The sequence below is a fragment of the Perca fluviatilis genome, chromosome 5 (genome assembly GCF_010015445.1).
Source record: "Perca fluviatilis chromosome 5, GENO_Pfluv_1.0, whole genome shotgun sequence".
Taxonomy (NCBI): Eukaryota; Metazoa; Chordata; class Actinopteri; order Perciformes; family Percidae; genus Perca; species Perca fluviatilis.
The window spans coordinates 10,470,792-10,483,202 of NC_053116.1; the positions used below are offsets into that span (position 1 = coordinate 10,470,792).

A 12,411-nucleotide genomic window follows, 5' to 3' on the forward strand; every position below is an offset into this window, starting at 1 on the left:
TTGTAATGCGACGGTGCTTCCTACCACTTTATTTCCAAAATTGTTTTTTGTTTGCTTGAATAATTTCAGCAATCCATTATACTTTTCTCAGAATGCAAAGCAGCGGGATCTTTTCTTCTCTCTACACCTTATTATTCTGTTCTCCAAACAAACACTGTCAGGATTAGCTGTTCTGCATGCAAGGTCAGCACTAAATCACAGCACTGCCAAGTCATGAGGTAGTCAAACTCTGGCAGAGATCAACAGAAGCCATCTCTCGGTCAGAGGGATTGACTTTGTCCTTGTTCAAATTCTCCCACAAGGATGTCCTCACATGGCTCGTGGCATAAACAAAATCACATCATGTTTCAGCTAATGGGGACTAGTTCTCATATCGAAAGCACTTCAGAAACCTCTGACTGCTGTGTTATTATAAAACACTGCAAAAATAAAATGGTAATTCTCAGAATGATGTGCCAACATGTAACATAATAACCATCCGTATGGTTAGTTTTCTCTCTCATAATATCATCCACCCATCTAAAAACCAGCCAGCTAAACAAAGTAGCAGCTTCTGGGCCTTGGCTGCTCCAGCTGGAGCAGGCTCCCTCATCTGTCCTGTCCTCTGTTATCGCTTCAATGACGGGCCTCTGACCAGTCTCTCACACTCACACACACACACATGCACACGCACACGCACACACCCTGGCCTGGTGCTGTATGGTGCTGCCACTCTAGATTGTTAGCCAAGTGAGCCACTGCTCACACAGTGCAGCAAAAAAAAAAAAAGGCTAATTAACAATGCATGTTGAATGAACATTGCCAATGTTGTTATTTGGTGTATATGTGATTCTTAAGAACAACTAGCCAAATATCATGTCAAGATATTTGCAGCAAAAATTACCACTGTTTAATAGGCTGACCGTTCTGTACTAATATTCAGCATTCATGCCAGGGCTGATCGATTATGGAAATGTCGCATTTATTGAACTTTAAAAAAAAAGGTGAAACAGTTAAACACATCAACAGTGAAGTAGTGAAGTATGACATTTTCCTTAATACTTTTCCCGTTTGAACTTGAAGTTGCAAAACGCAATCTGCAAAACAATCGTTTTTCTCGATTAAATAGGTTCTTATGGTCATTAGGAGCGATCGAAATTTGATTCATTGCATGCAGGGAGAAAGTCAAAGTAAATGTCTCAGCTGAAAATAAGAATATCCTTGCCATTACCATGTTATTGCTATCACTTACACATACAGTATATGTACTAAATGCATCAAGTTCAAGTATTTGCTGAAGGAAACGCCTGCATGACCCCCACACTTATCTGGAACATAAAGGTTCATGGGGGAAGTAGTTAAAAAAAAAAAAAAAAAAAACACTGAGCATGTAACTACTCATCTCCAAGAGAAAAAGGGAGAAACATTATCAGAGACATATCAGCATTGTGGCCCTGGGCAGGAATGATGGCAGTGCAGTGCCCGGCCAAGAAAAAAAACACTCATCGTAGAAGGATGTCGCTCCTGATTCTGTAGTTCATGAGTTGTCTAATCTCAAATGCAGTTTACTGTGGAATTAATTGTTTAAGTGATGAAGATGTACAATAGAGAGGGGGTGGAGGAAGACGTGTTACCATGCCTTGAAGGTAGTTTAATACGGCAATTTTTCTTTTGTGTCCTTTTAGCGTTCTCGTGCGTGTTAGAGGCCTGCATGCCCACATCTGCTACAGCCCACTTTATATATCTCTGCAAGGTGCTGAAAGCTGCTATAGCCTCGAGCAAGTGTCTGTATGCAGTCAATTATTCTGACTTTATAAGGGCAGATACCCCTGCATGGTTTCATGATGGGGGGGGAAAAAGTCCCCAATTTCAACACAAAAAGCTCTTGGCTTCTTCCAGTCAACAGCTGTCACTTTCCATCCCTCCATTCAATCAGCCCATCCAAACAGACTGAGTGTTCAATGCCATGGTGAAGCTAGGTCATACTCAGCCAGATGAAAACCTGCAGATAAGAACCTCACACAGACAGACACACACACACACACACACACACACACACACACCCATCAAGATTAGGCAAGTACACACACACACACACACACATGCAGCAGCCTGTGTGATGCGTACAGAGTTATGAAGTGGCGCTTGCGGCTGGGTTGAAGCGTTGGTCAGCTCTTGCCCTTGCCTGGGAGGCAGTTCCCAGTACATCGCTGCTGACATGCAAATCCTACGGCAATTGCCGCGCTTCCGTCCTCTCTCTCTCTCTCTGTGTACTCTCGCTGTGTCTCCCTCTCTCTCTCTCTCTCTACCCCTTTTTCCTCTCTTGTGGATGTAACCGTCCACCCAGTGTACAGAGGAAGATCAACTCGAGCGACAGCAGCAGCAGCAGCGGCAGCCGGGAGAGATGCAAGGAGCCCAGAGGAGCTCCAATGGCGCCACATACTCACCTCCTGTCTCTTTCTCCTTCTACCATCTCCCATACCCTTACTCCCAACCCATCCCTCTGTCTGTCTCCATGCCCGTTTCCCTCTCGCCATGCCCGGCCACAGAGCACAAGGACAAGGCGGAGTGGCGGAAGACGGTGCCCAGCTACAACCAGTCAGCCGGCGCCATGGACTTGCGTGTGTGGAACACGCAGGACGAGAGTCAAGAGTCCTTGCCTAAAAACTGGGAGATGGCCTACACGGAGACCGGCATGGTCTATTTCATAGAGTAAGTAGCCTTTTGTTTTGGTCCTATAGAGCTCAACAGGGTGGTTCCGGAAGTAGAAATCCCGTTCAGTTTCTCTGTAAGGACTTTGATTTATCGACTGACCACGAGCCACGAGGTTTGGGAAACAAAAGTAGCTCTCTCTGTAGAAGCGAGACGTCCATATAAAATCAACGTTGTTTTAAAGGTGCTCTAAGCGATGTCACGCATTTTGTCACATACATCAAGCATTTCCTCACTATCCGCGAGCTGCCTGTCCCCTGAACACACTGTAAAAAAAACAACAACCATGATCTCTGTAGACAGCCCAGGCTCCACAAACGGCAACAAAAACAATTTGCGCCAACCTGCACCACCAAACATAACAAACTTGGTCTTCCAGCCAATAACCGACAAGAAGGATTTGGGGGTGAGGGTTGGGGGGGTTAGTGCGCGGAAGGGAGGGGGAGGAGACGGGATGGGGAGGAGGGAGGGGGCGAGCTAGCCTCCGTTTTGTTTGCCAGTACTTCGAACGTCAACAAGAAGTGCCGTCACCCAACATCGCTTAGAGCACCTTTAGGAAAAAAAACACGTTTCATTCAAGATCCCATGGAGGAAAAACTAAACCACTCCCAATCCTAACGTAAAAAAAAAAAAAAAAGAAGCGACGTCTCTGATTGGTGGAACTACTGTAGCTGTTACCATGGAAATGTTTACCACACCCGCGAAACCGTGAACGGCTAGAGCGAGCTGCTACCATTGAAGTCTATGATACTAATTTCTGTACACAGAATTGCCATTTTTTCAAAATGTTATTTTGCACGGCTTGGTTCCAAGCTTAAAACTCTTTATATAAGCGTTTAATGAAGCCTTTATGGCGATATTGAACAGGGGAAAACCCTTCCGGAACCAGATACAAATGGGCGGTCATTGTTGAGCTCTATTACTCTCGTATTACATCAGCCTTGTGCTATAATCCCATCCCCAGTACACTCCACATTTGTCTCTTTCACCACCACGGTAAGCCAAATGTGTTGACAGATCTGGCAGCGAGTCCTTTCTACTCCCCAGCCAGCGCTCTCCTCTCCTCTGCACTGCATCAAACCAGGTGTTGGACATGGAAGCTATCCGTAGCCTCAGCAGTGGCAGTTGTGTTGTTCTCGATTAAGTTTGTCTTTTATTTCCCCCCGCGTTTGATGCCGATGGGGGGGGGAGGGGGTTTGTTTGTTGGCTGGTGCTAAAAGAAGCAGGCCCCGCTTTGTGTACCTGGCCTGTTAGCGTGGCAGGCAGTCAATGCTGAGGCGCCGCTGTCAGAGCCAGGTGCTGCTGCTCGCTGCTAAATCAATAGCTCATTCTGCCAGCCAGAGAAAACAACAGGCTAAATGAAGCCCGCCCTCCCTGACCTGCTCTCTCACTTCTGCTCTTTATGATCTCTGCAGCTGCTCGCTCTTTTTGTTTCGGTGCTCTTATGCATTCCTCCTTTTCTGCCTTCTTTACTCCGTCCCATTCTCTCCCTGACTCTCACTTCCTTTTACCTCAAAGGCTCTACTGAGCTTTGTTGAATTTTTTAAAAGTCGTCTTTAATAAGCCATTTGATCCCAAAGGATTAGAAGTTAGCCACACTTTCTGTTTTTTTTTTTGTTTTTTGTTTTTTCGGGGAGCTTTTAGCTCTGTTTGTTTTTTTTCGAGGCGGCAGAATAGCTCCTGGGTGAAGTGGCTCCTGTGAGTTGCCAGCGCTAATTGCTTGATTGTCGCAGCAACTTAAATGTTTGTAGAATGTTTTTTTTTTTTTTTTTAATGCGTCTAAAGCCATGTCTCCTCTTTGTACTTCAGTCACAACAGCAAGACCACTACTTGGCTGGACCCACGCCTTGCCAAGAAGGCCAAGCCTCCCGAGAAATGCGAGGAAGGAGGTGAGACAGTCTCTGCAGGTAGTTGGTGTGGTAGTAACATTTGCACGGGCACTTATCCCCATTTAGTCCCACTCATATACTCTCCTCCCTACCCACACACACACACACACGCATACACTTCATCCCAACTCCCTGCTGCATAGAGCAGCGTGTGCTCGAGCCGCATCCCTGCCTAACAGGCGGCGATTGAACAGCTGAGCTGGCCTGGCCGCTGTCTTGCCGGTGGCACAGCACAAACCTCCAGTCTGCAGCCTGCCCCTTGCCTCCTAATGGCTTCTGGGACACATGCAGGGAGCTCATCAGTGCAGCAGCTCTCAAAAGGCAATTTCCTATGGCCCCTCTTGCGTTAAGATCTCCTCTGCGCCGCGTGTGTTTTTCACACAGCAGCACTGCTGGAAAGAAAAGGCTACCATTTTCCACGGAGGCTGCTTAACAACTCAGCATTTTCTCCTTCTCCCCCCTGCCTCCTCCACAGTGTGTATTAAGCCATAAACACATAGTGACAAACGAAAGCAGTCTTCCTGTTCTCTAGGTGTAGGTAAGCATGCTGTGAGGCTGCCAGTCATAGCACCACCACGCATTGCGTGTGTCCAATTGTCCGCGTGGTTGCCTCAGCAGTTTTCTGAAGTAATTTGCTCCTGCCTTCTCCCCTGTCTGTTCTCCCATCAGAGCTGCCCTACGGCTGGGAGAAGATTGTGGACCCCCAGTACGGCACCTACTACGTAGAGTGAGTAAACTTCTCCCTGTGCATGGACAGACCCAGGAGGATGCAGAAAAGATGTGGTGGATGTAGAGAGTATGGCTTGCCGACCACTCATATTCAGTCTCCCTGTGTCTTGGCTAAAGTGACAGTCAACCCTGTAGGTTCAACACAGGGCTTCAATCTACGTTATACATGTGTGGGTCCTCTGGAGCTGTGTCTGCACGCTTGATTTCACTAACTAGAAAGTAAGAAAAAAAGTGTCACACAACCTGGCTCCATATGCATTTCAATCAGGAGAGACTTCATTTAAGAGTGAAATAAGTTTAATTTACTACGGTGCATAATAGGTCGATATGTTCGAGTCGATTAGACTCCATCGCAATGTTAAATTTATAAGGTGTATGTATGTGGACTCTTGACTCGACTTGGACTCGCGCATCGATGACTTGGACTTGGACTCGGACTTGAGCATTCATGAAATAGGACTCGGAAGTTGGATGAAGTTTCTGACTACTTCTACGTGTAATAGGCAGTGACGGAGGACTTGAGTCCTGGACTCGGACTTGAGTCCTGGACTCGGACTTGAGTCCGGCTCAAGTCACCATACTCTGGACTTGTCGCTTGACTCAGACTGAAACTCAGGTAATGATGACTCGACTTGGACTCAACTCACACTCTTCTTTGGGGACTCTTACTCGAACACTGGGGACTCAAGACTTGACTCGGACTCGACAGTTGGTGACTCAACTACGACACTGGGCCATGGACATACAGGAATACAGGAAGCTTAAAGGGATACGCCACCGTTTGTTGAAATAGGGCTTATCACGGTCTCCCCTAGCTGTAGATAGGGGGGCCAACGCATTTTTTGTGCATGCATTGTTTTAGTCCGGTGCAACACCGGCAGCGCCGCCGCTAGTTAGCTTAGCGTAGTGAATGGAATCCTGTGTTGCCGGTTAGCATGTTGTGAGTAAAAGTGAGCTAACAAAAGACAAAAAAACAACCTAATTACTTGCACTGAGACAAAAAATGCGTTGGCCCACCTATCTACAGCCAGGGTAGACCGTGATAAGCCCTATTTCAACAAACGGTGGCGTATCCCTTTAATTTCTCTATTTATTGTGATGACATTTCGGCCCTTAGGCCTTCTTCGAAACATCATCAGAGTAAACCGAGAAATGCATATGGAGACAGAGTGTGGAACACTTTTTTTCTTACTCTCAAGTCTATTTTTTTCAGTGATCAGCACCTCATGACAGCCCTTGGTGTGCGTTACTTTTCTATAGTATATGATTTCACCAACTATACATATTTTTGAATAAGTTCTGTCCGATTATATTCACATCTTCGGCAACCTAAAGCCGTATCGCTGAATTCCAGAGGTACAGTTTTAAGTTTTAAACGTGTGAATTCTCAGTGGGACCTGTGGAATATGTGAAAGTGGCATGTGCTATTGTCCATGCGGTAGTTTCCCACAGCCCTGCAGAAAGCAATTATGTCAGTACAGATAACATTGGTGGGTTGCAGCTTTGTGTGTGTGTGTGTGTGTGTGTGTGTGTGTGTGTGTGTGTGTGTGTGTGTGTGTGTGTGTGTGTGAGAAAGAGAAAAGAGAGTGAAAACAACAGACACTGATGGTGTAGGGTCCCTGAAGAGGGAAACAATGGCAAGATTCCATTCTGATCGAGAGTGTAAACAAGAACACAGTGTTCCATTTCAGTCCCGTTACTGCGGTCCGAGAGAGAGCTGAGCGCGCCTGTTTATGCAAGAGGGTCATCGAGAGGCTGCCTCTCCCCCTGCCTTTCTCCGGCAAAATTTGTTTGTGAATGAACGACCAAACGCGACAACAAAGTCTCATTATTTCCTCAACTGCCAAACAAAACGCGAGGTGTGGCAATCAAGGGGGTGAGACAGAGAGGAAATGAAAGCGTGGAAATGAAAGAGAGGGGAATGTTTATCTCTCCAGACTTAACGGGGAGGATATCTCTTTGCATGAGTCATGCGCGGCAAGAGCACTTCTTGTTGAACACACACACATACACACACACGCGCACAGCCATACCATCAGTGTCTCAGCATGTGGCTGATTCACTCTGCAGCATCAGTGCATTCTGCCTTCCCAAGGTGCTGTCATGACCGGGATTTACAACTCATTACGCAGATGAGCTACCCGTCTCCATTACCATCTAACCGTGGAGGGGCCAATTCATCTAGGTAGCAGGAAATGATTCAGCACACAGGTGTGACCTCATATCATTAATTGTTTTTAGATTCAGTTTGGTGCAAATTTCCCAAAGTATACTGTAGTACCACACATCCGGAGTTAGCAAGGCTGTTCATTTTCAGCCTCTCTGGGCATGTCATATGAGGCACGTTGTCGTTCACATCCATCTTCGGTTCATTTAATCTTTTGATCCCGGGATCATAATGCATTGGGCAGATGCTGATCCCATAATGGCAATGCGGACGATCACAGCAAAGATTGCTACTCATCCTCTCTATCCAATTCTCTTTGAATTCACTGGGAATGTCGATTCATTTTTTTTTTTTTTTAGGTTTAGACATGCTCTCAATTCATCTGTATGTGTTACACTTCTGGCATAGACAGGTTAGGGTTCGTGTTGTGGTTGACACACCATTTTAGGGCGGCCTGCATGCTAGATGACACGCTGTTCACCAAGGTGAATTATACTTTTGAATTTTCAATTATATCGTGTATCGTCGTATACCATACCATATCGTGAGTTTTAGTTTTACAGTACTTTGTTTTTGTTTGAGCCAGGTATAATGTCTCGGAAGTATGTAGCTGCATATATGTATATATATATATACAAAATACATGGAGAACTGTACAGGAATGGCCAGGTGTTTTAAGCTTCTACTACTTTAGTGTCCGATGTGAGGCAATTGCCCCATCTCATCTGGAATGTAAACTCCATTCAATTTCCCCCAAAAAGAACTAAAACTGAAATGATTTGCGTTCATTTTTTTTATTATTTTTTAGTAGTTTTTTTAACCTGGCAGTATGGTGTTAGTTTAGTTTTCGTTTTTTCTTGATGGTTTTAGCATAGGTTACGTCACGCCCAGCTCTCATAGTCAAATCACAGGTTTGCATGACAGGCAAAGAAAAGTATCAAGAGTGAGGACAAGCTGTGTTTTGCGAGGCCAAACATGCATGTAAGAACACAGATGAATACAGCAGCAGAAACATTAGCTGGCACTCAGACTGTGTGTAGGTAATAAAACTTAGTGCTGTCAAACGATTAAAATAGTTAATCGCGATTAATCGCATTAATGTCATAGTTAACTCGCAATTAATCGCGATTAATCGCATTAATGTCATAGTTAACTCACAATTAATCGTACATTTTTATCTATTCTAAATGTCCCTTGATTTCTTTTTGTCACATTATTTTTCCTCATTTTAATGCTCTTATTAACATGGAAAAGTGGATCAGCTTGCTTTGTGCTTTTGTCGCCTGGCTTTGACGAGAGTGGGCGGAGAATTGGCATCAGCTGTGTGCTTGGTCATCAAGTGGTATTTCGGACTGGACGTGCTGCGACGATAGCTCAGTTCACAACGACTAAACACACAGATCACTTTGGTACTTTTACCAAACTGTACTAATTACAGTTAATTCTCAGGATCTGTGTTGTCATGTGTGTCCTTTTGTCTTTTGTGCTTTTGTGTCCTTGTGTCTCAGGACGCTGTGCTGATCTCACTTTTATGTTGATTTTATTTTATTTTATTTTACTTTATTTTACTGTATTTAACTTGAGAATGTTTTTATGTTACATATTGTCTGTGTTGTGAAGCAACGGATGTGGCACTGTGTCCAAGACAAATTTTGCCTCGGGGACAATAAAGTGTATGCTATTCTATTCTATTACTTGTCAATGGAACCATTTGGCAACTTTTTAAAAGTAATCTTTCCATTCAGAATCTTATTGGCATCCATTTCGGCGTCTCCCGGCTCGCCATCCACTCAAAACTTACCGTTAGCCTACTATTCTTTGGCCGGCTCGCCAGCCCAAACAAGTGTGCGTGGCGTGCCTGTTGTTCTGTTTCCGGTCTATCTAGATCCGGTGTGGTGTTGTAGTTTTTCTAACGTTACTAGTTGTTGCAACAGCATGTGAAAAAAACAACAAAGTTTGCTAGGCCAAAAAGAACGTTAATCTCGCGATAAAAAAATTGACGCCGTTAAAATGGGTTTGCGTTAACGCCGTTAATAACGCGTTTAAATGACGTTGACATTATGAATGAATAAAAATAGGATTGTGATGAGCGGTATGCCAACAAAAACAGGATGGAAACGTACAGTATTACCTACACAGAGCAAAGCTTTATCTCACAACTTTGTACCTATTTAGAGTTCTTGTTCATCTAATGGTTTTTTCTCTCCCTTGTGCAGCCACATCAACCAGAAGACCCAGTTTGAGAATCCAGTACAGGAAGCTAAGAGAAAGTTCAGCGTTGACACGCCCGCTGCAGTACTGCCGCCGGCAGCTACGCCCTCAGGTAACTTCACTGACAAGCAAGCCCTCTGGAGCAGAAACTGCACAGTTGTTATTTACAGTTGTTTGCAAGCGAGGAAAGATTCTGCAGTGGAGTGAGACAATCTTGTCACTCCATTGTCACTCACTTCATCCTGAATGGTATGTAAACAAGTGGCAATGGGGAGAGAGGAGTAGGGAGAAAATGTCAGTTATGGGAATTTGGATTTATTTTGAAACTCAAAACCACATTAAGACATGTCAATGTGTTTTAAGAGAAGCAAGAATTGAATGCTGGCATAATAAAGAGGTTAACTCAACATTATGGACATTGGTGTCTGGAGTCAGTTCTGCAATGTTTACATTAAATATCACGGTTTAGATTGAGGGCCAGGAAGTTTTACTCTTTCTGGTCATCAGGGAAAATAGACAGGAAGTGAGATCATTTGCTCTAAATTGCATCCTGGAATTTAAGAGAGAGAGGGAGCACAAAGTGATGATGAGAGCATATTTTCAGTCTTTGACTCTTGATTTAGGCTACATTTACTTTGCTACGTTTGGGTTTTTAAAGGTCCCATGGCATGAAAATGTCACATATACGTTTTTTTTAACATTAATATGCGTTCCCCCAGCCAGGCTGAATTTCGGGAAAGAAACTTCAGATACAGTATTAGGGGACCACTAAGGTCTATATAAAAGAGACTTCAGATAAAGTATTAGGGGACCACTAAGGTCTATATAAAAGAGACTTCAGATACAGTATTAGGGGACCACTAAGGTCTATATAAAAGAGACTTCAGATACAGTATTAGGGGACCACTAAGGTCTATATAAAAGAGACTTCAGATACAGTATTAGGGGACCACTAAGGTCTATATAAAAGAGACTTCAGATACAGTATTAGGGGACCACTAAGGTCTATATAAAAGAGACTTCAGATACAGTATTAGGGGACCACTAAGGTCTATATAAAAGAGACTTCAGATACAGTATTAGGGGACCACTAAGGTCTATATAAAAGAGACTTCAGATACAGTATTAGGGGACCACTAAGGTCTATATAAAAGAGACTTCAGATACAGTATTAGGGGACCACTAAGGTCTATATAAAAGAGACTTCAGATACAGTATTAGGGGACCACTAAGGCTTATATAAAAGTATCCAAAAAGCAGCATGTTGTAGGACCTTTAAGTAAAGTTTTGACCCAAAAGCGATCTCCGTTATGTGTTTTTAGCTCCAGTAGAAGAACTAATCTGCGTTTAAACTAACACGCCCAAACCGTGTAGCTCGTCAACATTTTCATATACTGGGCATGCGCATGCCGGGGTAAACAGGACGTGGCATGTCTACTCCGCCCATTGCTGGTAGTTGCCATGGTAGCGTTAGTATCTTAGTCTCAGAACTGGAGATGTCATGACCCAATCAGGCGGCAAGGGTTGGCGTCGGTGTTGCCGAAGGTCTCCGTTTGCTAACCCTATGACCGAGACTGTGTGTGTGTGAATCCAACATTTATTAGAAATAAGGTTTAGTAGCAGCCAGTATGTAGCTAACGGGTAGATTATTTGAATACGTCTATGGGATAGATGCATACACTGTATGAGTGAAGCCAAAACATCTGCATCGCCCCCCCGGTGGTTGGCTACAGTATAGGTCATAAATCCTGCTCTCTCTGTGTTAGCGGATGGAACATGGACCAAACAAAAAAAAACATCAAACAATCATTTTTTTTTCCAAAAGATGGTTTCTGTCATTTTAGGTAGTTGTGATCACACTGATGTTTAATCAAGTGTTAATTTTTCTGATAAGTTTGTCAAGAAATACTGTAAACGTGGTGAAACGTCATGATTGACAGCTGTGATTCGCCCGATTCACTACTGCGCAGACTCTGGCTCCAAAATCACAAGACGGCGGCGCCCGTATCCGGGATATTTTGGCTTCACTTTTGTACAGCGGGAGGAAGTGGGGACGCGTCGTCCATCCTTCTTTACAGGCTGATGATAGCTAACCCACTGTATCAGATGCGGGTGACGTTAATAAGCAGCGTCAACATGTCGGCCCATCGCGCTTTAGCTCAGTAACTGTTACATGTGTCCTGGCTCTTCCTGCTGTTCCGTGAGATGCAGTGCAGGTGCCAGCGTCATGAAGACGCAGCGTTATTAAGACACAGGTTGTAGGCTTTATAGTTCTAGCTTTTTTTTTTTTTGTTCAGTCAGTTCAGTTCAGTTTTTTTTTTTATTAGATGTGTTATCCAAACACTGGAGCACTTTTATCATGCTCTTCATGCTGAGATGTCTGTCTGGAAGATGTTTTAACAGTTGACAGGCTGCTGATAAACAGCCCATAGCCTCTGAAGCAGTGATATTCAATTTGAATAATGGAGCAGCGCTTCACTGGGCGGCAGAATTCATTTTGACAAGTAGATTATGAAATTGGGCGAGCTCTGAGGTCTCTTTGTAAATGCTTTTGGCCCAGCCAGTTCGACCGCAGTTCAGAGAGCCCCATAGAGCGGAGGAAGGGGAGAAGAGTGGAGAGACGGAGTAGGAGGCAGAGAGGTGACGGCGGTTGAGAGTGACTTACGGTCACAAATTGCATTTTTACTGGGTCATCTGTTCACCATTTACCACCTGTGGTGAATG

The 12,411-nt window shown here is 44.3% G+C and overlaps 1 protein-coding gene across 3 annotated transcripts in view; it reads left to right on the forward strand.

The window, feature by feature from the left end:
• The window catches only part of magi3a (membrane associated guanylate kinase, WW and PDZ domain containing 3a), a 199,587-nt gene that overhangs the window by 144,044 nt on the left and 43,132 nt on the right, over positions 1–12,411 (forward strand). For all 3 annotated transcript variants that reach the window (XM_039799829.1, XM_039799830.1, XM_039799831.1), the window contains exons 5-8: positions 2,529–2,691; positions 4,501–4,580; positions 5,250–5,307; positions 9,693–9,799. In XM_039799829.1, the coding sequence (XP_039655763.1) occupies positions 2,529–2,691; positions 4,501–4,580; positions 5,250–5,307; positions 9,693–9,799 (408 nt within the window). The remainder of the gene's footprint in view (positions 1–2,528; positions 2,692–4,500; positions 4,581–5,249; positions 5,308–9,692; positions 9,800–12,411) is intronic.